Below are 26352 nucleotides of genomic sequence, written 5' to 3'. Positions count from 1 at the left end.
CATTTTCAAGATTTCTACGACTCTCACTAAATAAATGTCGTTGTATCTCTACTTTCTTGTCGTATCTCGACTTTCTTGTAGTGTAGAATGGTGATGTGAAGAAGCTTTTGACAACACTGAAATGATGGAATGGAAAGCATTTGCTGCAATTCTTGATTTTATTTGACCCCTTCTTGGCAAAGGCTTTGTGCCCCTAAAACCTTCAATTGCTGTTGTAGAAACTCTAGCAATTTTGTGATTCATCATTTGAATGTTCAATTGATTTAGTAGTGAGTGTAATTATGAAATTGTTTTATGAAAGTTCTCAATAAGGACAAAATTGTCAAATAAATTTGGTTTTGGTTTTGGTTTTGGTCTTGGTGTTGATTGAGTGTGTTGGTTTCTTTATATAGAAGTGTACATAAAGAGAGAGGGTTGTTTGGGAAAGGTTTATTGTCAAATGGTTAGGAAAGAGAGTTTTGTCTGGGAGAGGTTTTTATGACAAATGGTTTTGGAACGGCGGCGAATTCAGAATTTAAATTTCTCGACATCTAATATATTATACTCCCTTCATCTCTTTTTAGTTGTCATGTTATGCTTTTCGAGAGTTAAACGATATGAATTTTGACTAACATTTTAAAATGTATTTTTTAATCATATTGATATGAAAAAAGTTGCAATTTATAGTACTTTTCTGTATAACTTTTGAATATCTAAAATTTTATTTTAAAATATCAAAAATTAGTCCTCTCGAAAAGCACAACATAATAACTAGAGTACTTTAAAAATTATGGGTTCTACATATGTAAATCGATATTAGTCTGAAATTTAAAAGCTTCATCTATATTTCGTATTTAAAATATTGAATTCACTTTAATATGTATAATAATTTATCAAACGTTGAACAAATCTCATAAGCAAATTGAGAAACTCATATTTATAAATTTAAAATCTTGAATTTGCGGACTACAAAGTAGGGAAGTTGGGTGGCATGCCAGCAGGATTGTCTTTAGCTAAACAAGATTCTTTTCTCCCTAACTGGTGGCATCTAGAAATCGTCAAATTATTTATTTATTCATTCATTTTGACGTAATAACTTACTCCACCTTAATAATATCGTATAATGGTATAAGCCTATCTGACTGAGAACAAATTCGTGTATACGAAGCAGTTTATAATATACATTATGAGTTGTCTGGTTTTCATTTTGCTACGTTTTTTAACATAAAGTATGCGGCAGACAAATTTCAATACAAATCTATCGGTAAGATTTTGCTGGTTTTTATTTTCATAATATGAATTTAATTTGACAAGCTTATTCAATGTATATAAAATATAAAAACAATTCTTTATATATCCTTCATCCTATTTCAACTGTCGCTTTAGTTAGTTAACTATTGTTTTAGAAAAACATCTGATAAATAGGAGTAAGTTAATAAATTATACTTTCTATTTATTGTTTTTTTTATAATGAATATGAAAAGAGTTAAAACGACAGTTAAAATGAGACGGTACAGAGAAAATATAATATAGTGTGTGAATTGAAATTGAAACAACATAGTAATAACTTTATGCTGCGGTGCACATGGTCAATACGGTTGTTGCCTATTACCAACAAAAAATGGTAAAATACTCATTCACAGAAAAAGAAAAAAAAATAAACAGTTTCCTATGCCAATGGAAACTTATTATAGAATATTTTTATTTTATTTTAATTTTTTAAAAAAACTTTTTAAGAAAGCCGACAAAGGAGAAGTGTTATGAACTTTGAATGAAAATACAGATGAACCTCAACAACAATATTATTCTAAGGTGGCAAAATTACTCGTTGCATGCATCAATAATTCTCGATATAGTGTGAATGTCTCGATCACTAAGTGCCTGTTCTTTCGAGTAAATTAATATCGATATAGTGGTCAATGAATCACTGATCAAAGAACGAGAAATGTAATTATATTGCTAGACATTTATCCAATTTTCAACCAAATGAGATAACAAGTGGTAGTAAAAAACTTCTTTACATTAAATTAATGAAACACTAGCTTCCCAATGCACGTCACCAATAATTCAATTTTCATTCCCAAAATACAGTAACATGTGGTAAGCAATTCTTTATAAATTAAAAAAAAAAACCATATTTTATGGTTGTGAATCTCTTTATTATTGATTGTGATTGAAGTATATATTTGAATTATCTAGTTGATACATAAATATTTGAATTATCTAGTTGATCACACAAACCTACAAGTTCAAAAAACTACTATTACGCTTTAGTGGACAGAGTTATCTAATACTTGTCACGTGACGATTCTTTCTCAAGGCAAAAGTAGCACACTTCGAAAAAATTTATTTTAATGAACATAAAACCAGACGAAGAGTATAAATTACAACTTTTGTACTATTGTTTTCTTTATAGGATAGAATCATCATGCCTATGTGGTTTGTAGTAAAAGAAAACACAAAAAGCCTAACAAGCAAGCCCTGATGTATCAATCCTAATCTTGACCTCTATTAGCTAACAATCTACACTAATTGTGTATTTAAATAATGATTAGTTGCAACATTTTGTACACTTAATTAGCTAATTGGTTGACAAATGTGAATTGCGTGGATTTATTTAACTTCATATATAGTCAACTAATCCTTCAATTTTATTATACTACTTATTGCTCTTTTCTTCATTATGACTTCTTCAAAACTGTATGCCCTTTTCATACATGCTTTGAAATGCCGAGGGTCTATCAAAAGCAACCACGCCAACCTCACAAGGTGGGATAAGATCTGTGACACACTCTTTTCAGACTCCACTTGTGAAATTATACGAAATATGGTGGTGGTCTTGCATATATAGTCAACTAATGATTTTTTTTTTAAAAAAAAAAAAACACTAAAATCCACATAGGGAATAATTTTTGGTCAAGAAAAAATTAGCTGTCATTGCCTCCCTACTGCCTTGCCTAGTGATGAACCTACTACAAGAGGCTACTAATTACTTGTCCTTTTGTCATCAAAACAACCTTATTATCGTAGCTACAAAGAAAGGGGCTGTGTTTCTTGAATCAACAAGCAAAATTTATGCTTTATATATAGTCATAATTCATGCAATTGAATTGTCAAAACACAAATAATCATCTTGTTTTATTGTTAAACAAAGGTTTAAGCAAGATGAAGCATATGCTATTTGACAAGAAGATAGAAGAGCATAGACCACTTCCTAAGAGAGGGCAAGTTAAGACAAGGATAGTTGCCATCGCGTTGCAGTCGTTGGCAGCCATGATCACCATGGCTGCCACTCGACGTTCAAATTCCACCCCAAAATCCTAAGAAATACGTTGATGCATGGGAAGCGTGTAACAATGACAGGAGATTGATCAGTCAGAGTCGAGTGACCTCAAAGGTTTATAAAGAATTTTGTACAGTGTCGTTTTCGTTGGTTTATTGTATTTAGACATCTCTTGTTCCCTGTCTTGTAACAAATTTCCAGTGTCCAAAAAACAAAAACAAGAAAGTAGAAAATCTCATGTTACACATTGTCATAAAACCATCTTGAAGATTTGCTAAATTTGGCTTTATACCATGTGGATACCTTAAGTACAGAGCAAGCAGAGACATCAAAGCAACAAAAAAAAATAGGCAAGGAACAGGTCCTTTCCTTAATGTCAAGGCATTTTAAACCAAAGTTTTTATGCTTTTTTCCAATCATAGTTCCATAAATAGATAATGTATAGTTTCAATAGTGTTGCTATTATCAAATAAAATGGCATTATCAAGCCAATTTCTCCAGCATAATGTATGGTCCAACTCGGAGTTTAGACGTACCTTGAGTGTCCCTCCATTATTGAAAGCTAACCATGAACCAGTTAAGAAGCTATCACAACGAAAACTTAAAATACGAGGCATCAAGAACAAATCCAACAGTTTGGTCACATTTTCGATGTTAAATCCTGAGAGTGGCACGAGTATGAGTGCAGTTTCTCCATCCGACACAATCAAGAAGTTCTACTCAAGTATTAACAACAAGGACATGAATCAACTAGCACTGCTCCTAGCTGAAAATTGTTTCTATGATGATTTCTCTTACAGTCAACCATTCCAAAGGAGAGAGGTTACCTCTCTTCTTCTCTCGGAAACATGAATTGTACTTTTCTTTTGTACAACTTTTTGAGCTCAATAACAACTACTACGCCTCAATCCCAAGCTAGTTGAGATCAACTTAAGGATTATCATACAGTAAGGATTCTCTAATATACTGTAGTGTTTATATCTTCGATTTGTAAATTGATGCAGGAGGCTCTGAAATTTCTGGAGCAACTAGCCACATGCATGGGGAAGAACACAGAGTACTGCATTGAACACATTTATGAGGGAGTTGATCTCACAATTGTGGTAAACTGGCATTTAGGTAATGACGAGTAACTTATTCTATTACAATGAAGAGGTAAATATTGGAACATGACAAAAGTATATTTTCATGTAGAGTGGAACAAGAAACAGGTTCCTTTCACTAGAGGCTGCAGTTGCTACGAGTTATCAAGAGACGGAGAAGAACTAGTCATAAGGTAAATTCAAGGTTTTCTAAGCCCATGTATGTTACGTTTAGGCCTATTACTATGTCAGCACAAACATTAAGTGCTCCGGAAATGGAAATTTATGCAGGAAAGCTCAAGTAATTGTTGAATCACCAATCAAACCAGGAAGCATAGCTTTGGTATGAATACCATCAATCTTCTATTTCAGAAAAGTGCAAACTAAACAAGCTAACTTATCAACATATGTTATCTAGCTTTGGTATGAATACCACCAAACTTCTATCTCAGAAAAGCACAAACTAGACAGGCTAATTCACCAACATGATGTTCACTCTTTTCTCCTGATATTGGCAATTTGAAACTGCAATTCTTGATTCTTGTTTAGTTTCTATTTCATTAATGCACGTCGTGTTCCTATCTTCACAAAATACAGGAAGCGTTCCAGAAGGTCATTTCAGTATGTGATGCTTTCCCTCAGTCTGCTGAATGTATGTTGATTTCTTTATGTTCTTTATATTTTCGCCAACATGAGAACAAAATTATTCTCAACAGGGAAAAATTTTTCCTATGCAGGGTTGTTCCAGATGAGTCCTCAACTGATAACTTCCTATTCCCGCTACACATCATGGCTCAATTACATGTCAACCTTAAGTCCTTGGAGTGATTCAAAAGATAAGGATCAAACTCCAAAGAATGACTAGCTTTGTAATAAGTCCTAAGGCCTGTTTGGCCATATTTGTAATAAGACTAGTGCTACTGAAAATAGTAAAACTTGGGCATATCTGTTGAAATCTGCCTGAAAACAACTGTATGATTGAGCGTTGGGTTCGAGAAAAATTGGAACCACAACAGATATCTCTATTGTTGACTGTTGAATAAACTGTGTTGAATTTCGATCTAAAAAATTCAAGTGGTAAGCAATTCTTTATGGAAAGACTTATCTTTTATGGTTGTGAGTCTCTTTATTAGTGATTCTCAGTACCAAACCTACGAACAGGTGCATCTGTAGATCGATGCATGACATGTCCAAACCTACAAGTTAAAAAAAAATTGTTCTCACACCCGTCTATGTGAGCTTTGGAGAACGTGACCTGTCCAAATAAGCATGAATAGGAGGATTACAGTGCATTAACAATCATTAAAAATAAAATAGTCAAACCATATATAAGAATTCAAGACTTAAAATGAATCCAACTGGCAGTTCTTTCTCAGGAAAGGCAACTTGGAAAAAGTTTACTTTAATGGAAAACCAGACAAAGAGTATAATTAAAACTTCTGCATTGTTTTCTTTATAGGATAGAATCATCATGCCTACGTGGGTCGTAGAAAAAGAAAACACATAAAGCCAAACAAGCTCATATTGTAAATGATTAGTTGCCAAATTTTGTATGTTCAACTAATTGGCCATTGGTTGACAAATGAATTGCATGGATTTATTTAACTTCATAGTCAACTAATGATTTGAAAATAAACATTAAAATGAATATAGGAAAAATTTCTGGTCTAAGAAAAAATTAGCTGTCATATCCTCCCCATTGACTTACCTAGTGATGAACCTACTACAAGAGGTTGCTAATAACTTGTCCTTTTGTCATCAAAAGCTGCCGTAGCGACAACGAAAGGGGCACTGTTTCTTCAGTGAGCAAGCAATGTTAGTGGTTGATATAAATAGTCACAATTCATGCAATTGCATTGTTAAAACACTAATAATCATCTTGTTTAGTTGTTAAACGAAGCTTCCAGCAAGATGGCCCTAGAATAAATGATGCAGCAGCCACTCCTATGTTACTTGACAAGAAGATTAAGGGCATAGACCACTTGCTAAGAGAGGGAAAGTTATGACAAGGATAGCGGCCATGGCGTAGCAGTCGTTGGCGGCCATGATCAACATGGCCACTCGACGTTCAAATTCCTCCCCAAATCCTAGGCTTGAGGAGCTAAGAGTGGTTATCATCTAAAAAATATGTTGATGGATGGAAAGCGTGAAAAATCCTTTATGCACGAGATAACAATGATGGGAGATTGATCAGTTAGTGTCAATTTCGCTAATCTCTTGTATTTAGACATTTTTCCCTAATCCCTCCCCATCTTGCAAGAGATTGATAAGTCAGAGTCGAGTAACCTCAGGGTTCTTGGAGAGTTTTGTAGTGTCACTATCGTTGATTTCTTGTATCTAGACATTGTTTCCTCCCCCATGTAATGACAATTTTTTTTTAAGTGTCCAGAGCACCTAGAAAGCAAGGTCTTTATCAATCTAGTGCGATCATATTTCCACTTCTATTATCAATATCAGTATTAGCATGAGTGTCTACAACCTTTTCTAATTCCACTAGAGGAGCATAACCCATACTCTCCCAACATCAGTTTTATTAATGTTTGAGCCGCTTGCACACACCTCGACTAATTCCACCAGTACCTACGATCGAGAAACAACATAGGTATTGGGCAACTCTTCCCATAAAGGATTGGACATATGGAAAAAATTCGCCTAATGCCTTTTTTGTCTCCACTGGAATTTGAACCTAAGACCTCGTGGTTCCCCCCAACTTCATTGACCACGAAGCCCCACCCATGCATTCAATTTTTTTTGTTACTTTCTCATCTAAACTTTGACAAAAAACATGAAATACAAAAAACACATTAAATGGAATTGCTAAACGGCAAGAATGCTATAGCCCCACACCCACACCCAACCAACCAAAAAAGACTGAAAGAATAGGATAAGAAAATAATCAGAAAATGAAAACCAAGAAAGTAGAGAATCTCATGTCATCTGAAGATGACTAAATTTGGCTCTATACTAAGTTGGTACCTTAAGTACAGAGCAAGGCAGAGACATTAAAGCAACAATTTTAGGAAAAGAATAGGTCCTTTTCTCAATGCCAAAGCTTAGAACCAAAGTTTTTATGCCTTTTCCTTTCATGGGTCCATAAATAGATAACACATAGTTTCTATAGTGCTGCTATATACACTAAAATGGCATTTTCAGGCCAACTTCTCCAGCATAGTATATGGTCTAAACCGGAGTTTATGCATACCCTGAGCGTCCCTCCATTGAAAGCTAACCACGAATCAGTTATGAAAGTATCACAACGAAGACTTAAAATACGGGGCATCAAGAGCAAATATAACTGTTTGGTCACACTTTCGATGTTAAATCCTGAGAATGGCACGAGTATGAGTACATTTTCTCCATCCGACACAATCAAGAAGTTCTACTCTAGCATCAACAACAAAGATATGAACCAACTAGCACTGCTCATAGATAAAGATTGTTTCTTTGATGATTTCTCCTTTCCTAAACCATTCCGAGGGCGAAAGGTTACCTGTCTTTTTCTCACAGAGATATGAATTGTACTTTTCTTTTGTCCAACTTTCTGAACTCAATCCCAAGCTAATTGCAATCAACTGTATATTCATAAATACTCTGTTTCGATCCATAATATGTCTACACTATGTACTTAAGGATTATCAAACACTAAGGTTTCTTTAATATACTCTAGTGGTTATATCTCTGATTTGTAAATTGATGCAGGAGGCTTTGAAATTTCTGGGGCAACTAACCACATGCATGGGGAAGAACACAAAGTTCTACATTGAGAACATTTATGAGGGAGTTGATCTCACAACTGTGGTTAACTGGCATTTAGGTAACGATGAATAAATTGTTTCTTACATCTGATGAAAATGTAAATATTGGAACATGACAAAAGTATATTTTGGTTAATGCAGAGTGGAACAAGAAGCAGGTTCCTTTCACTAGAGGCTGCAGCTGCTACGAGTTATCAAGAGACGGAGATCAAGAACTAGTCATAAAGTAAACTTCAAAGTTTTCTAAAGCCATGTTAGCTTTAACCCTATTACTCTGTTATCACTAGCATTAAATTCCCTGGAAATGGAAATTCATGCAGGAAAGCTCAAGTAATCCTTGAATCGCCAATCAAACCAGGAAGCTTCGCTTTGGTACGAATATCAGTACCAAGACGTTCATTGTTTTTTCCTGATATTGGCAAGTCAACAACTGCAATTCTTGATTCTTGTTCAGTTTCTATTCAATTGATGCACGCGGTGTTCTTGTCTTGGAAAATGCAGGAAGTGTTCCAGAAGGTCATTTCAGTATGTGATGCTTTCCCTGAGGCTGCGGAATGTATGTTGATTTCTTATGTTCTTTATATTTACATCAAACAAGAGAACGGAAATAATCTCAATATGGTAAAAACAAATTCATATGCAGGGTTGTTTCTGATGAGTCACCTTCTGTTACCAAGTATCTACAATATAGCTCTCCAGCCGAGCATACTTCCAATTCTTGCCTGCTACCGCAAGTTATGGAGTATCATAGTTGCCTTTCTTACACTTATCTACACAATATTCATGTTCATTATAAAGAAATTCCACGAGTAGAACATGTACACAGTTTGACACTCATGACATCGGACAACATTCAAGACTTCACTTTTCCTACATACATATAGACGGTAGAAGACAAGACAAGACTTCACATTCATTACAAGCACAGTAAAACCTTAAAACTTTCTTACTTCTATTGGCAGAAGGCATAAGCCATTAACCATATCAGCTATCAATCATCGTTGCTATCTCGTGTTGACCATGATTCAAGCAATGAAAGAGCAACTAGAGGTCCAAGGAAAGGAGGGACCGGAGGCGGCCTGCTAAAAGCAACGAGAGGTTCAATGTTCTCCGCCTTCATCTGGGCTTCTCCAGCATCATCATTTGCTTGCTTCTTAGGGGTCATTGTTCCAACTGTATCAAAGTTTGCCATTATTCTAACTATTCATAGTCAAATAACTTTTTCATCAACTACAATCTTCTTGTACACTTGTTATAATAATTCTATCTCCATACAAATTTATATGACACTCTCCTGTTTCCGAACGAAATAATCTCTTATACTATTCCATTAATAATGTTATTTTACACAACATCAATAAAACTTCCAAGAATTCAAATTCATTTCAATGTTCACATGCTGAACTTTTTTGTTTCATTTTTCTTACAAACTAAAATTTTCTCCACTACCATCAATATGATACATCAAGTCAAATCAACATTAAACAAATTTGTATACAGAGAAACATCTACACACAAAAAATGAAGAAAGCATACATTTTTATCTTATTACCAACCTTTGAGATTAAACAATATACATAATTAGTCGAGTTGCGCGAAAACTTGCTCATATACCAAGGTTATTTTTAAAAAAACATAAAAGTAGTTTTGAAATTACCAATTCTACTTCCAGATGGAAATATGTTTTTGAATTTGCTTATCCCAGGAACTAAAGTTTTAGTTCGAATCATTTCACCAAAGTCCTGCAAAACATGGAAGAAATTTGAGAAAAATAAACATAAAATGTTGAACTAAGGAACAAACTAAGAAAACCCATGATTAAAAGATTGATGAAATTGAAGAAACATACCACAAAATCTTAAATTTTTTTGCTAAAAAATACTGATTTTTTTTTGTCTTAGAAAATTGTCAGCAGTTCCAAGCTGGTCGGAACAAAAGGAGCTGGAGAATGTTCTTGAAAGTTCAAATGGGCCTAGTGGGTTTTTGGGTACGGGCTGGGCCTTAATATGGGCCTCAGTGAAAGAGGATTATTTGGGCCTTTATTATTACTGACATTTGCAAATAGAGCCCATTTGAAGATTGTTGGGCTAGTCCGTTTCTTTACCTGGACCATTATACTAGTGTTTTCACGGGTCATTTACGCTTTTGTCCCTATTTTGTGTCGGTTTTTAACTTTTAGGGGAAAAAACTCATGTAGCCAAACCCAAAGTTCGTAGGATATAAGTTTGTATTTTTGTATCATAAGTTGTGCACGGGCATGTCTTCCGTTTATAAAGAACTTGTGTCATATTAGGCATAAATTCGATTTTTAAAAGGCAAAATTTCAACAAATATTATATCTGAAATAATAATTTAAACTTTTTAATGAATTCAAGTTAAAAATCTTAAAAACTGGATGATAAAAACTTAAATTCACCTCTACTATGATAAATACGAGAAAAATTAATTAAAGTGGAAAGTTTTTTTTATATCAACCTAAAAAGACTTGAAACCTAACATCTTAATTAGTAGATTACAACTCATAAAACACATAACTCAACAATTGGAACCCACTAAGCCTAAATGGGGTTTAATTGTCTATAACCCCATTGCAATTAGTCATTAAACCTACTGCCATCTGATAGTGAACTTGTACCTATTCATAACTATTTATCCATTGCAATTAGTCATTGAAATTTAGGATACCATATATTTAAAGTTATTTCAAAGTGGATAAACTTACAATTTTTTATTCATCGTGAGACGTATAACTTAAATGATGGTCCTAGATAGGGTATATATATGTGCACTTAAGTCCTTAAATCAGAGGAATTTAGAGTATCGTTTATGGATTCACATGAATTCAGTAATTTTTATCCGACTTTATTTATGAATATCTGATTGTAAATTATTGCATATTAATTTGAAATCGTTAATTACTTAAATCCTTTGCTAGACAATATTTAACAAATCAATGAGATAAATTTTTTTGGTCTAAACCATGGGGTACAGCCAGCTAATTATTTAGGTTATGCCATCCTCAATTAGTGTAAGATGTCTTTCGAGGGCCATATAGAACTAAACATCATTATATTTCTTGGAATCTTTATTTGCTTATTCTTTAAATAAATAAAAATAAAATAAATAATAAAAATTATTGTATTGAGAAGATCACTAAATATTTTCAATTCTAATTCCTCATTGAGTGATCATAAATATACTGTCCAAGGTATTTAAGAAAAAGACAATTAGCTAAATATCAATGACTTATTTAAAATGTCTTATTGACGATGATATTGTCTTAATCAATATGATTGACACAATGACAAGCTATATTTATACACAATCGATTGTATGGGTTGCTTTGTCGAAAAAATACAGTATATATTTAAGTTAAAATTTTAATTTTATGAAGATATATATTTGAAAGGACATCGTCTAAAATTGTCAACAATATCTGGAAATTACATATGTGTAAATAAGACTACAGTACAATGGGAGCCATGAACAAATAATTTGTTTTAAAATATTTTGCCCCTCAAACTTGTATCAAAATTCTTATTTTAGCGGGAATTTTTTTACACGCTATTTTTTTTTCTTTTAAAATATGTCAAATACACACCACTTTTGCTAGGTACACACGAAATAAACACATAAAACTCATATATTCAATTTTAATTAATTTAGAATCAAAATATACTTGATATATTATTAGGATATATACTACAAGAAATTGCCAATTTTCGATGAAATTCATTAAAAATTGACTCATGACATTTTTTATGTTACTTTGTTCGAAAATATTGTATGGATAAGCTAAATTTTGATAGGACATTGTGATTTTCTGATAGTGATATTACATCACAAATCAGTGGGCAAGCTAAACTAGAGGATGATGACTCAAATCAATATAATAGCTTTACCCTACAAGTACCCTTCCTACCGAACTCTCCCTTTTACTAAGTAATTGTTTTTTTTTTCTATTTGGTGTTCGAATATTCAGTATTTTTATTAAAATTTGATTAATTTGACTTCGCATTAGTAAGACCCTGTTGAGGATGAACACTCACTAATAATAATTTTTTTATATCCAAGGCTCAAATTCGAGATTTAATATTCAGTATCCATATTAAAACTTTGATTGATTTGAATTCGATCCTATTCAGAAATACTCACTAATAGTATTTTTTCTATTTCGAAGGCTCGAATTCGAAATCTTTATACCCCTGGTCTAAACAAAACTAGTTAGTTCTTTCGGTTTTACCTTTTTTTTTTTCATTTAATTTTCAAAACTAGTATGATTCACTCTTTGGGTCCATATTTGATATTTTTTGACAATCAAGTCTATAACTACTCACCTTTTTTATTTATTCAAAGTAAAAGAATATCTAATTATCTTGATTTAACACCATTAATGAACTTCTTTTTAAGCTCCAACACGTGTTGACTCATATCACCCATTAAAGTTGATTGACAATATATAGTTGAATCATAATTTACACTTTACATTAACATATTCCCAATATAGCTAGAATGATGTTAGTACGATACTATTAACCCTTTCTTGTATTTTTTTTGTTCATCAATTGTTGGTATCATATGTGATTTGATTGTCGTATACGTTCAATTTCGTTGTTATTACTATTTTCATTTTCGTACTTCATTTTTCAAAATACTTTGAAATATTTTATCTGAATTAAGATTTGTCAGAAACAATCTCTATTTTTATTAAATAGAGATGATGTATGCATAAAATATTTTATTCTTCTCATACCCTACTTATGAGGTTACATAAATTAAAGTTGTTGATTTCTGTTCATGATCATTTCATTGATCTATTTGGCCTAGCTAATTCAAGAATCTTTATTTTATAATTTTATATTTTTCCTGTCTCTAGTCAATGAAAGAACAAAATTATTATGATGTATGTAAACTGAATAGATCTAATATAAACCTATGTCCTAGAATGTACTACTCCTAAGTCCTAGGATATCTGTCAAGCAAAATTGATTGGTAACATTGACCAAAAAAAGTGAAAAAAATATGATTTAACATTCTTCTATCTTATATGTACAAATTTATATTTCACGATCAAAGTACTTGATATCCAACACTATATTTGCTTTTGCGTTACTCAGGGCGTCTTAATCCATAAGTCATTAAAGTCATTGCTTGAAGTTTCATATTTGTGTGGACCTCATTTTTAAGAAAGAGTACTTATACATATATTTTTAAAAATAAAATTATATGTACTTCTAAATTTCTTTAAAACAAAAGGGTAAGAAGTAATTATTCAAAGTGGTTAATTTCCACTTTCCTAAGAGAATGAAATGAATTGGGAATTTTTTCCTTATGTGGGAAAAGTAGTTTGTACTTCCTTATTTATTTCTTAATAATTTGATTATTTATCATATATTCATCTTTTTATTTTCTATTTTATTATTTTTGTTGTTAATATTGAATTCTCTCCTACAAAACTTATTGAGTTATTGTTGCTTACAAGTTACAAACGAACAAAATCAATTTTTTGGTGTTTTCTTCAAAATTTCAAGAAGTGTCACAAACATTATGTTGTAGCAACGCAACACTATTTTGGTATCTTTATATCAACTTATCAAATTCTTGAGCTAGATTTTATTATTCTAACTTTATTTTATAGTTTTTCTTGAAATTTTGTAATTGTTGATATTCTTAGTTCATAAGTATATATATTCTTGTTTTAGTTATTATTAAAATTTATTCAATTTAAATATTTTAACTAGAAAAAATGATTTCGATCTTACAAGAAAAGAGAAAAAGATTTTTTTTTTTTGAAGAATTAAATAAATCTCAAAAAAGAGCACTTGATAGATTTTTAACAAATAATAAATTTTGAATCGAAAAATATGGGGGATGTTCTTCAAAAGAACAAGTCACTAATAGAGTTGAGTTAGATGATTATAATGTCCAAGAAGAAAATCTAGAAGAAGTTGGTGAAAAATGTGGCATAGTTTCCGATAATCAAGAACTCCTAAATAATTTAAATTGTTGCATCCCTAAAAATAAATGTGACAATTAAACTAAATAAATAAATATTAGGGCCCCTTCATAAAATTTGACTTTAGACCCCCAATCTTATTGACTCAACCGTGACGTTAGTCAATCCTATGCATATGAATGTTGGCTAATATTTATGGATTTAATTTATATATACACTATGATAATTACTTACAAGTCAAAAATAATTGATTAACCTAAAGAGAAAAGACATAAAGTGACACCTGGAGTTGTTCAGAATTTTCAAAAAGACACATTAACTATGCGAGTGTTCTATTACAGTATTACCCCACAAAAGTATTAAATACCTTTACAAACAGAGCATTTTGAACCATTTTCTCATCTATGAACAAGTGCGTGATTCTTACCCCTTTTAATTAATAAATTTAATTTAAAAAGCAGATTAACTTGATCCGAATGTTTCATAAACAAAAATTCTTGATAATACTTAAAAATAGAAAAACCCACAAAATTTTCCTTCAAACTTCCAATTTTTAATCAACAACCCACAAAATTCTAACTCAAATTCCTCAACCCACAAAATTCTAACTCAAATTCATCAACTCACTTCACAATTTTACTCCTTAGATCGATTAAATTGACTCAGAAATATCTAGTTATTGATCCTACAATATACAACAATGACGGCTATTTCCCTTTTTCCCTCTGTGGAACAACTTTTCAATGTCACCATAGCTACCTAACTGGTTCTTCTTCTCCTATTACTGTTTCTCCAACTTTGTTATCAAATGACTTCTAATTAATTTTTTGGATTGAAAATTAAATCGAATTCTTATCTTTTTGAGCCGATTTCACCAGAGGGAGAGTGTTAGTTTTTTCTGTTAAAACCTTCAACCAAAGGCTCTCTTGAAATTTTGGGGAAGATGGTGCATTTAAAAAAGAATTAATTAATTAATTGACAAAATAACTGAAATGTGTCATTTTTTAATTGGTTTTTGGAAGTAAAGTGATACATTCACGCCTTGTCATCATCGTGTTCACAAACATAGGGAGAAAATTGATCAAAATGATATATTTACAAAGATATTTAATACTTTTTCGGGGTAATAGGACGCTTGCGTAGTTAAGGTGTCTTTTTAAAAATTCGAGACAACTTCAGGTGTCACTTTATGTCTTTTCTCAAACCTAAATTATAATATGGTATACCATGGTCTATGGAGTTGTCTACGTATTGTTGTTGCCAAGTTCATCTAACCCAACACTCTCAATATAAAGTATAAAATTATGTGTAAAATTTTACGAAAATTTAAATATATAGTATATAAATAAATATAAATTCATAGAATTTATATTCAAAACTTTTAATTAAGAATGAAGACATACTCATCCATCCCAGTCCCACTACACTCTTGGTGGTTAAATAAGACACTTGCTTCTCTCTATAGCCCCATTGCCAATTTGCCATTACGAATTGTTGTTTATCCATATTAAATTTCATAAATTTGAAATAAAATTTGGAGATTATTTTAAATATAAGCATTTATTTATCAAATTATTCAATTTAAAATTCAAATATTATTCTTTTAATTTCAAATATCAATCAATTCATATCCAAACGCCACCAGGATTTCACTTAACTATTCTTGCTTTTTTTATGAGAATGACCTAATTACATTATTTGTACTAATTGTCAATATAAAATTAAAAGGGAAACCACACTTATTTTTCAAGGACAAAAGGGCTAAATCTTTCTTTCTACTAAACACAAGTTAATTAATCCTTTTTTTCTTCCTTAATCCCTCTCAATACAATTTGTTTTTTAATGGAGAAATCTCCAAATTCATCTAGAGGTGTTAGCTATGGTGGAGGACAAAGTTCATTAGGTTATTTATTTGGTGATGATAAAAAACAGCAAAAAATTGATGAACCTCCACCTTCTCCAACTATTCTTGCACCTCCTTATGGAATTGATGATGATACAAATTATTCACAAAATAATTCTAATACTACTTCAATTACTTATCAAAGATCTCAAGGCCAAAATTCAGGAATTTTCATTACTGTGAGTATATATGATTTTATGTTTATATAAATAAATATACTTGTCCTTGGTTAATTAATTATCAAGAAAGAATGTTCATTTTACTATGTTGAAAATAAAGAGAACTTAGATCTAGTGATTTCCATTGGTTTTTTTAAAAAAATTATCAAGAAAGTTTGTTCATTTGATTATTTTTTTTCCTTTCATTTATTGATTAGTAGCTTGAATATGTGGAGAATTTTCATGATTTTCATTTTTTTTATTGCCTCTGGTTAATTATTAATTATCAAGAAAGTATGTTTATGTTCATTTGATTTATTTCTCGTTTTTCCTTTCATTCATTCATATATAGTTCTCACTTCTCAGATCTATTTACTAGTAGCTTGAAAATATAGAGAATTCTACTAGAAAACATGGAATCAGCTATGAAATTTTTCGGTAATTTATGGATAACTGTAGCTAAATAGCTCTTAGCTAATTGAATTTTCTTATAAGGCATCGCTAATCCATATCTAAATGAAATTAGCAAAATTTTGTCTAATTCCTTCTTTTCAAGAACTTTTAATGATTTTTCATTTTTAATTGATCTTGGTTAATAATCAATAATTTTGTTCATTTGATTTACTTCCTTTTCTACTCTTTTATTCATTTGTAGTTCTCAGATTTATTTACTAGTAGCTTGAAAATATATAGAGAGGGCTTCTAATGATTTTCATTTTTATTTGTTTATTATCAAGAGTTTGTTCATTTGTTTCGTATAATGTTGATATGAGATAAGCTTAATTAGACCGACATGATCAGTAAGAATTTATATAGCCGACCTTAAAGGTTAATTATTTCTTCATGCACCTTTTCTTTTGTTCTTTCAATATTGATTCATATAATATAGTTGTTAATTATTATTTTTCTTTGTTTATTTAATTTAAAATTTTAATTTAGGGTCGTCCATCAACAAAGGTGAACTCAGTTCCAGGAGGAGATTCATCATTGGGCTATTTGTTTGGAGATAAGTCTTGATATTTCTTCATGATCTATCTAATTAACTTCTAAGCATGGCTGAAGTTTAATTAATTAGGGTTTGAATAATGGAGAAATTTCCAATTTCTCTATAGTTTCAATATTTATGCATGTTTTGCCTATGCAAGGGAGCCTTGGAGCAACAATAAAGTCATCTCTGTGTGGCCTATAGGTCACGAGTTCGAGCTCATATGAAGATAGTAAAAAATGTTTGCATTAGGACAAACTTTCTACATCACACATGATAGTACTTTGTGCGATCGGGCTGTCCACCCCCTTAAATTTGCATATAACTTGTATCTTGGAATTCCAATGTTTGTACTTGTGTGTGCTAGTATTAATCAGTAGTTTATTAATCTAAATTTGTGTGGTTGTGTGAGAAGTTAATTTGTGTATATTATATGATGAAGATCATCATGCAAGTTTGTTTAGGGTTTGTAAGGTTTTCAGTATTATGTATTTTATATATAGGTTGTAATGTAATAAAGGGGTCTTTGCTTTCTTTAATTGTTCTAAGTTTGTCATGATCCAAATTTGATTTGAATTGAACAAATATTTTCCAAATATTAATTATAATATCCTCTTTCTTTTCATAGAATATTATAGTTTCCCCCCAATAATATTTGCTGGGGTCATTGCTTTTGTTTCTCTCTTTTTAGAATTAGAATATAAATGAGTTATTTTATGTTCCTTTTTTGTTGGCCACAATTAAAGAATGGATTATAGTTTCATGCTCTTAATTAAAAAAACTCAACATTTTCAGTACTGCCTCTGATGCAATTGGATACTTTCCTTATTAGTGGGGATATTGCTCTCCTTTGCTTAGACCAAACCCTACTTCCTCTCTCCCCACCAACCCCATTGTCTTGGTCATTGACGGAGTCAAAATTTTATAAGGAAAATCAAGATATAAACTAAAGTAGTAAATATACGAAAAAGTTGATGAAATTGATCAATAACTATGAATATAAATATAATTTTTTGGTGTGGATGGTTCACGCCTAGCTCTGACCCTATGTGCACAAAGGCGGATCTAAAATTTGAGGTTTATGAGTTTCAACTATTACAAATTAAAACAAAAACTTTATTTTATGTGCCCAAAAGGATTTGAACCCTAATCAAGAGAGGTAACAAAACTTAAACAAGTTACATTCTATCGTTGGACCAGGAAACTACTTGATTATTGTGTTTCCACACCTATTTCTTATATATTTTTATAGATTTCTCAATATAAATATATACATGGTCTGTACAAAAGTTATTGGGTTCCTAGAAATCTGTTTCCACCACCCTGACTAGATTTTACCCGCTTTAACACAATAATGAAACTTATCAATGTATGATCAGAAAGTTACGAGTTCAAATTAAACACATCCATCCTTATGCAAGATAATATCATCTAGTACACAATGTGGTTCAACCTTTCCCCAAATAAATCCAGCACATAGCGAGAACGTAATGTAACAAACTATTTTTCTTCTTCTCTTAGCTATATTTTGGTATATAAAGGAGGAAAAAAGCTAATATTTTTCCAGTTATATATAGCAACTTCTTCAAGAAGTACTTTAAGTACTCTTCAGTTTTGTTTTCTACTTATTTTGCTTCTTATGGTAATTAAATTTATTGTTCCACCAGCCACTTATAAGCCCATTATCATTATTATATACATAATATATATGAATATTGAACTTTTTTAATAAGAACAATGATAATGGAGCTTGAAATGACTAAAGCCTTGTTTTCAGTGGTTTAGACATTGTCATTTTTGTCATGTGGAATATGTTATTTGATGGTGGTTAATTAATTATTTTCTGCATTAATAATCACATTTATTTTGTGATGCAAATTTCAAATTAATAACAAGTGGATCTTGACTAATTATGTACAATGTGGGACTAGGAGTTGATTAGATTAGAGATAACATTTGCATGGTTATAATTAAGGTTCAACATTATAATCATGTCGACTCCCTATTCAGACATGGGTGGGTTTAAGATTGACATGCTGCTTAATTCCTGCCCTACTTGTACTCTCCATTCTTAAAAGTTATACTTTCTTCGTTTTAATTTGTTTGTCTGATTTTGATTTGATACGAATTTATGAAAATAAGTAGATTTTTTAATATTATGGTCTTTGGCTGAGCACCTCCACCATCAACTAGTTGGTTAAGGGTTCGAGTCACGTTGGAGGATAAGTGAGAATACTATTGATCCTCCTGATAGGGTGTGGGGGGAAACAGTACATAGAATGTATAAAATGTTCTTTAATCTTATGGTCTTTTAAACATGTCACGTGGAAAGATAAAATGACAAAATTACAAAAAAAAAATAGATTTTTTTAAAACTGAATAAAAAAAAAGCAACAAATTAAAACGAAGAAAATAATAGAAGAATATCATTAACACTTTACAAATGTATACTGACACTTCTGTATAGAGAAATTTTACATTATATGATCAATTTAGCTTGTTGAAGAGGCCACCTTTCTATTTTTCTACTAGTTATTTTGTCAGGAGCTTATTGTTTTAGTGAATTTAACTTAATATGATTAAAATCCTAATACCCTGACAATGCGAATAACTTAAACTCATTTTGTGGACTGAATTACAACAAATTAAAGAATACTTTTAGGATGTCAATGTACTTTTAACATGTAATAGCATGTTAGTTATCATTTATACGATACTTAACAATTAATTCATTTATAAAATGTACTTAAAAACTCCAAATAAATTATAAACTTAAGAAAAGAAATCATCCATATATGATATAAGTAAAGGTTTATATAAATACTAGATATGAAATGCCCGTGCCCAACGTGTATCATTCTGAAAGAACAATTACGACTTCTCTTTTGTAGTTTGATTATCATAACAAATATTGTAGTTGTACAATAAAAAAGGGATATGGTATGATAATATTGTTAAACTATTTTTACAAATACATAAAAGTTTCCAAAGTACAAATGCCACAATAAATACGTCATTAAAAGCTCTTTATCTTATGCTCAATTGAAGATGCTCCCTGGTAGAATTTGAGATCAAGTAGAGGGAGCTACACGAGAAATTGCAAGAGAGCGAGCTGCAAATCAAAAAGTGATATAAGCTCTATTATAAATTCATACTCAGCTGTCATAAGATGACATTCATTTTCTGAAATGGCTCATAGATTTCAGTGGTAGTTCGATTTGCTATTTGCTTAGCTCAGCCCATACTACAAAGTGACGTCCTCATAGAGGAGTTTACAAATTCATTGCCAGATGAAAAACAAAATTACTGCTTCAATTTTCATTTGTACTACAATAAAGCACATGTACTTTAAGGCATATGCGCAAAAGTGTAATAATATTTTGAAAAATAACAGAAATATACTGAAAATTTTCAAAATTACTAAAAGTTCAAGAAGCTTTTCAAATAAAAGTACCTCCATGACCGAAGTGAGAGCTTCTGAATGACTTGTTTTCACTTTAGCTTTTCTAGTTCTTTCTTCCAGCTCTTTCCTCTCTGGCTTATAGTCAAAACTCAAAATTATGAATCTGTATCATTTTGCTACAAGATGCAAGATATTTCTTTAGCTTAAGCCTTCTCTTATCAATAGTTATTATCCTTAAAGCACATATATATACTCAAGCACATATTATATATTCAAAGTAAATATAAAAAGCTTAACGGAGGTAAAACACTCACCTTGAAGCCTCGTTCGTCTGCTTACTTGTAATTGTAGGCATAATAGACAAGCTGACATTTTCTTAGTGTCTCTACACTGCAACGAATCTTTGGAAGACATTTTACTAAAGGAATTCTTGGTTCTTTCCTAGGAGTATCATTTTCTTGAAAAAGTATTGGTCCTATTGCCCAAACAGGTATACATAACTTTCTTCTAAAATACATCAATCCATTATTTTCAAACTCCTCAACTGTATTAATCAGAACCCCATCTCAGTTTTTTCAAAGTGGAAGATTTTTCATCTGAAAAACTGAATAAGCATTATTCCCATCAGCTATAACAAGACTAAGTGACAATTGTGTAACATGAAATTTTCCAGCTTCTTGAAGATCAGGTAGTATAAACTCAAGATTACCAGTATGTTTAATCCAAAACCACCAGCACCACAAAATTAGAATGTCGAATACCAAATTCATGAGTTAACTTAGCTGACCATCCAAAAAAGAAATCTGACACAACACAAATTGGGGGTTTACTTGAAAAATCCAATCTTTAGATTGACAAGATTAGTAAGAATCTTTCTGAAAATCAGGCAGTATAAACTCAAGATTATCAGTATGTTTATGAGGTAAATTCATCCACATAGAGTAATAACAAGCTAATGCAAAATGTATATTGGATTTACCATTGCAAATTATAGCATAAGTTCAAGAGAAAGCCTTTTCAATATAATCATAGACAACATTACATGTGGAATGGTCATCGTTATCGTCAAATGTAGGTCGTCTAATTAACAATTTGACACTGTTAGAATTTGTGACCAAATAAAATTGTCTTGTTCTTCTCCACAGCTAAGTGCCTTCACGATCAAATAAAAAGATTTTCAATCAAAATAAAATACACTCTTCAAGAACTCAAAATTTTCACTACCATGCATTTCACTATCACTTCATAGTGAGCATTCACTGAACTGTCTTCCTTTTTCAATAAATTTGCCCAAATTTCAAATATCCTAGCCAAAAAAATTATACGGGCATTTTAGCAGTTGCGACAATCTTAGGTCATGAAGTAGTAAAAGACAAAAAATTTAATTAATATAGCCCTTCCTTTTCAAACTGCTTTGAATTTTTTATTTTTTTATTTAGTCGAGGTTCTGTTCAGAAACAACCTCTCTACTACAATCTATAGCTTATATTTGGTAGAACTATAGTTCAAGAAAAAGGATCTGATCATCAAATGTATCACCAAAAGATGAGGACTTAAAATAACAAAATGATCACATGCTCCAAACAATCAAATTATCTAGTACGCCAAATGTTGATCAACGCCATATTTCTTAATTTCTTTAGTTGGCATGATGATAAAATTCACATAAAATTGGTCCTTCATGCAAGCTGCTAGAGAACCAGACAAATAGAAGAATAAATGATCCAAAGAAGAATAAGAAAAGCTCTGTCGGAGCGTACCTACAAGTTCCAAATGATGTTTTAAGATAATCAAGTAAGAAAATTTACCTCTTGTGGTGGTCACCAATAATGACATGTCCCATGCTCAAACAAACTTTAGATTAAGCTAGCATTTGATCAAAATCTTATCTTCAATTTCAGAGGCATAGTTAATAAAAACTTATTACACAAAACAACAGAAAGAGAATATGTCTACTACATACCAATTGCTGCTTGGTATTACCATGTAATGTATTTACTTCAAGGGATAGCCCCGCTAGTCATTATCAGCCTCCTTTATTCGTGGTCTTCACAAAAACATCAGGACCTGTCAGATAACGTCATCAACACAGGAAATTACTACGTTTGTGAGAAAAAATGTCATGTTGAAATAAATAGAAGCATATATAGTTTACCTAGTAATTGATTTATTCAAATAGAAGCAAGTTATTTCAACCACCACATTTCTACCCCCAGTACTTGGATCTGTACCCTCATATCATGGAATAAGAATCACGAAGAATCCGACCTCTAAATTCACATCGGTATTGAACACCCTCACCCAAATCTGAGCAACTTAGGTTGAAAGCAAACGATTTATGCCCTAATGTATCTTGCAGACTACTGGAAGAACTTTGTATTTCTTTTGAGTTTAAAGTACAGAGTAAACAACACAAAGATAAAAAAAAACAATTGCTATGAAAGCATTTTCAAACTTTTTTGAAACTAAAACAGTCCTACAGGACTATATAGGACTGAAACCATTCACCAAATAATTGAAACTTGAAAGAATACTTTTTCTGAAATAGAAACATAATTCATTTACTACAGATTCTAGGTATTTCCTGCAAGTAACAATGCTACACAAGCAACTATAGGAATTAAGAAAAGCATATTTTCTTACAAATCTAAAATACTTCGAGTAAATCTCATACATGTGGTTAGTTTTCCTCGGTAAGGTCAGATGTCAAGATCTCAAGCTCCCTTCGACATTAATATGGTCAATTTTTATCAACCTCTACGCGTCTCTTTTAATCATCAATTCAGAGGAAAGTTTTATCCTCTCTGTTATTATCCTCTTTTTATCATGTTCTTATATCAGTCAATGATTTTGTGACACATAGATACAATTCTAAACCAATAGGTAGAACATTGAAATTACAAATATTAGCCTTCAGGTACCTTCCCTCTCGATCAACTTACCAAAATAAATAACAAAAAGGCTGTGGATTCAAGTTGTTAAGAAATTTTTATGTTTACTATGAATATGTATCAAGCGATTGACGATAACATGATCCTTTCATTCTCAATTCGCCATGAATAAGGTAGAGATAAAAGATCCACCACCCAGCCTTCTACTTGAGTCATAACCATATCATTCGAAATATTTTGTAAATGTCTCTAATTCATGCCTGTGAGGGCCTTTGCCCTTCTTCTCTTCAATAAAAAGTGTTATACTTTATTGTCACTTTGAAAAACATCAAATTCACAAATACATGCCTACTGCTCACATAAGCTTCTTGTGGTTTAGACCTCAATGAGACATTTTTATCAATAAATTTCACATAGAGATCATTATTATTTTAAAAATAAACTAATCATATGGAGAGCTTATTTGGTTATCGAGAAAACAATTTAAATCTTGATAATTATAAGAGTAACTTGGTAACTTGTGTTGAAGGGATATAACAAGTATTTCATGAAATTAGTTTGAGGTGCACACAAGTGGCCCAGACACTACAATCATAGAGAAACTATATCTTTATTGAACGCAATCTTGTGTGATTGATTATGATGTGTTTGATCTTACTTCACATATGCTTAGGTAATTGACCTCAAGATCGCAAAAGAAAGTAAGATGGTTTGGTCTTAATATTCTAGAATATAGAACAAACTTATTTGACTTAAAACGAAAACCTGACAGACCCTGCTTCTTCCAAAAAAAATCCCATCAGCACTATTAAAACAACAACATACCATGTATAGTGGCACAAAGTGGGGTCTGGAGAGGGTAAGTGTACGCAATGTTGTTTCCCACCTTCACTAATCCATATGAATAAAGAATATAAGTAGTAAGAAAAAAATTATAACAATTGCCAATGCAACAAGATTTTCTCATGAATAGTAGCGTCATGTATCTGCCATACACCTTTTCAATAGCATCCACAGGAAGAAATATACAAAATTATCAATATAGCATGTTTTTCAAGGGAGGTGCCAAATAAAATTCTTTATTAATTTGATAGCCTAATAATATTATATACATGTGAGATACAACCTACATTTCTTTTAACATAAAATAAAAATAGTGGGACTTGCAAGATTGAATTTTGTTAACTCCCTTAATTTGACGTATGTTAAAAATTTGATTAGGATCGGTAAGTTAAGGCATAACTTCCATTAGTTGTACCTTAAAAAAACAGGAAAAAAAAAAGAAGGGCATCTTAAAATCAATTAAGAACATGAAAGTAAAAAAGGACAACTTTGCAGGTTAAAAAGGCTACTTGCAGTATACCAAATCCGCAATTTTTTCAATTCAACATATAACAAATTCACAACGGAACAATGAAATTTAATTACCATTGCAAACGAAAAAAAAATATGGGCATCATCATGCATGCGAGCGTACCTTAGTTGTAGTATAACAAATCCACAATTTCTTCTCTTCAACATAAATTGACCTTGAGTATCTCAAATAATGAGTATGCAGGCTCATTTTTAGTTACTCCCTTCAATTTGAGGACTTAAGGCTCAGAGAACGAAAGCTGCAGATTTGATTTGGTATGACATTTCGAGGCTGAAATTGAAATTTAGATAACTGTATCGGAAGAATTATCGGTTAACAGTGTGGAAAACCTCTATCAAAGGATGAATTTTTTATTGATAAACTCGGAGCGGGTGTTTTAAAGCATGATGTACTATTTGAGAAACTCCTCGTTTGATCTGCAAAACGAAGGGCAAGGAGAGAGAAAAATAGAGCCGAGAATGATCGAGAAGCAGAGCAGAAGAAAGAACATATTCAAAAGACATAAATACCCTCACTTTTGGTTAAAATTACGGAGAGTACATATTTGTCTAATCATTGTTGCGTAAGGTACAACAAATATAGCTGTGGTCGTCCTGGTCGTCTTCACTCTTGTATATAATAGAAAATTTCTTTAGCTGGTCACCTTTCCTATTAGGGGGTTCAAAAAGCTAGTGGGCTCATACAACCAAAGGCCCATTTGGGCTAATAGGCTAGTGGGCTGATTTGTTATGGCCCATTTGGGCTAAAAGGCTAGTGGACTCATATTGTAGATGACCCATTAAATTTGGGCTGAAAAGCCACTAATCACACACCATAAAAAATGATCATTAGCGACAATTAATTAACAACAATAGCTTAATTGACACTAAATATGTATTTTTAGTGGCAAAACACTCTTTGTATATGTCCCTAAAACTTTTAGCGACATTGGTTCTAATGACACTTAACTAATGCGGGTAAAGACTTTAGCACTCTTTATTTATGTGTATATTTATTGCCACTAAAAGTTGTTTTTTGTTGTAGTGACAGGTCATGACAGACCTAATCCACTGGCAAATAATAATGAATGAATTGCCGAGTTAATAGATCAAATCTGAACATAGTTGTTACTCTATGGCGATATGGTCTCGACACGCTCCTACCACTCCGGGGTACTGGCTAGCCACTTTTTAGTTTTATGATTAAAAAATAATCCTATCATGGTTTCAATTAGAGTTGTCAATATGAATCAGTCCAATCAATTATATCGTGGAGATGAATACAACTTTAGACATAAAATTCAAAAATTGTAGGCTAATATTTCTCCTCAATTACTACTGGTTGTATAATGTCTGTTGAATTGAATATGATCTTCACGTGTTAAGTACAAAGTTGTAGGTGAGATTTAAAATTTAAAAAATAAAAAATCAATCAACATAAATCAAGGCACAAATAGAATCTCTCGAAATGACTTTTTCCCTTGAAAAAAAACGAATGTTTGCACAAGTAATTAAACAAAAATAAGTATATCATAAAAAGCAAGTTAGTTAAATCATATTTTTTTATATTGATATTAATTACGTTAAAAAATATATATTATATC

General features: G+C 31.5%; 4 protein-coding genes and 1 long non-coding RNA gene across 6 annotated transcripts; 3 read left to right on the top strand and 2 right to left on the bottom strand.

Annotated features, from left to right (window-relative positions):
• Positions 1 to 3056: 3056 nt before the first annotated feature.
• Positions 3057 to 5425, top strand: LOC102586232 (uncharacterized). 2 transcript variants are annotated; one of them, XM_006343878.2, is made up of 6 exons: positions 3059 to 4084; positions 4267 to 4381; positions 4457 to 4538; positions 4636 to 4687; positions 4942 to 4996; positions 5082 to 5425. In XM_006343878.2, the coding sequence occupies exons 1-6, from the start codon at positions 3737 to 3739 to the stop codon at positions 5207 to 5209; spliced, it is 780 nt and encodes a 259-aa protein (XP_006343940.1). In that variant the 5' UTR covers positions 3059 to 3736; the 3' UTR covers positions 5210 to 5425. The 2 variants fall into 2 exon arrangements, with proteins under 2 accessions (XP_015162629.1, XP_006343940.1); XM_015307143.1 differs by having other exon boundaries at positions 3057 to 4084; positions 4942 to 5172.
• Positions 5426 to 5506: 81 nt separating this feature from the next.
• On the top strand, positions 5507 to 8912 carry LOC102585567 (uncharacterized). The gene is made up of 6 exons (XM_015307098.1): positions 5507 to 7829; positions 8044 to 8158; positions 8241 to 8325; positions 8420 to 8471; positions 8601 to 8655; positions 8743 to 8912. The coding sequence occupies exons 1-6, from the start codon at positions 7485 to 7487 to the stop codon at positions 8910 to 8912; spliced, it is 822 nt and encodes a 273-aa protein (XP_015162584.1). The 5' UTR covers positions 5507 to 7484.
• LOC102585904 (uncharacterized) lies at positions 8866 to 10045 on the bottom strand. Its single transcript, XM_006343877.2, has 3 exons — positions 9949 to 10045; positions 9757 to 9841; positions 8866 to 9272 (listed from the first exon to the last, which is right to left on the bottom strand). Exons 2-3 carry the CDS (start codon positions 9827 to 9829, stop codon positions 9091 to 9093), a joined length of 255 nt encoding a protein of 84 aa, XP_006343939.1. The 5' UTR covers positions 9830 to 9841; positions 9949 to 10045; the 3' UTR covers positions 8866 to 9090.
• A 5733-nt stretch (positions 10046 to 15778) lies between these two features.
• On the top strand, positions 15779 to 17697 carry LOC102585225 (protein SPIRAL1-like 5). Its single transcript, XM_006343875.2, has 2 exons — positions 15779 to 16137; positions 17056 to 17697. The coding sequence occupies exons 1-2, from the start codon at positions 15898 to 15900 to the stop codon at positions 17131 to 17133; spliced, it is 318 nt and encodes a 105-aa protein (XP_006343937.1). The 5' UTR covers positions 15779 to 15897; the 3' UTR covers positions 17134 to 17697.
• Positions 17698 to 19967: 2270 nt separating this feature from the next.
• On the bottom strand, positions 19968 to 21326 carry LOC102585020 (uncharacterized). Its single transcript, XR_367019.2, has 2 exons — positions 20556 to 21326; positions 19968 to 20213 (listed from the first exon to the last, which is right to left on the bottom strand). It is a non-coding gene; the product is annotated as an uncharacterized lncRNA (long non-coding RNA).
• Positions 21327 to 26352: the final 5026 nt, after the last annotated feature.

The sequence above is a fragment of the Solanum tuberosum genome, unplaced genomic scaffold, assembly GCF_000226075.1.
Source record: "Solanum tuberosum cultivar DM 1-3 516 R44 unplaced genomic scaffold, SolTub_3.0 scf00048, whole genome shotgun sequence".
NCBI lineage: Eukaryota > Viridiplantae > Streptophyta > Magnoliopsida > Solanales > Solanaceae > Solanum > Solanum tuberosum.
The sequence above is the reverse complement of the archived record's forward strand: the minus strand, read 5'-3'. Positions and strand labels throughout refer to the sequence as shown.

Bases quoted from the DNA above. Each gene is read 5' to 3' on its own strand.
- LOC102586232 (XM_015307143.1), top strand. From the start codon at position 3,737: ATGGCATTATCAAGCCAATTTCTCCAGCATAATGTATGGTCCAACTCG. The intron at 4,382-4,456 runs GTAATGACGAGT...ATTTTCATGTAG, and splicing joins TGTGGTAAACTGGCATTTAG to AGTGGAACAAGAAACAGGTT. The intron at 4,688-4,941 runs GTATGAATACCA...CACAAAATACAG, and splicing joins AACCAGGAAGCATAGCTTTG to GAAGCGTTCCAGAAGGTCAT.
- LOC102585567 (XM_015307098.1), top strand. From the start codon at position 7,485: ATGGCATTTTCAGGCCAACTTCTCCAGCATAGTATATGGTCTAAACCG. The intron at 7,830-8,043 runs GTTACCTGTCTT...AAATTGATGCAG, and splicing joins AACCATTCCGAGGGCGAAAG to GAGGCTTTGAAATTTCTGGG. The intron at 8,656-8,742 runs GTATGTTGATTT...ATTCATATGCAG, and splicing joins TTTCCCTGAGGCTGCGGAAT to GGTTGTTTCTGATGAGTCAC.
- LOC102585904 (XM_006343877.2), bottom strand. From the start codon at position 9,829: ATGATTCGAACTAAAACTTTAGTTCCTGGGATAAGCAAATTCAAAAAC. The intron at 9,273-9,756 runs GTAATTTCAAAA...ACTTTGATACAG, and splicing joins TCCATCTGGAAGTAGAATTG to TTGGAACAATGACCCCTAAG.
- LOC102585225 (XM_006343875.2), top strand. From the start codon at position 15,898: ATGGAGAAATCTCCAAATTCATCTAGAGGTGTTAGCTATGGTGGAGGA. The intron at 16,138-17,055 runs GTGAGTATATAT...ATTTTAATTTAG, and splicing joins ATTCAGGAATTTTCATTACT to GGTCGTCCATCAACAAAGGT.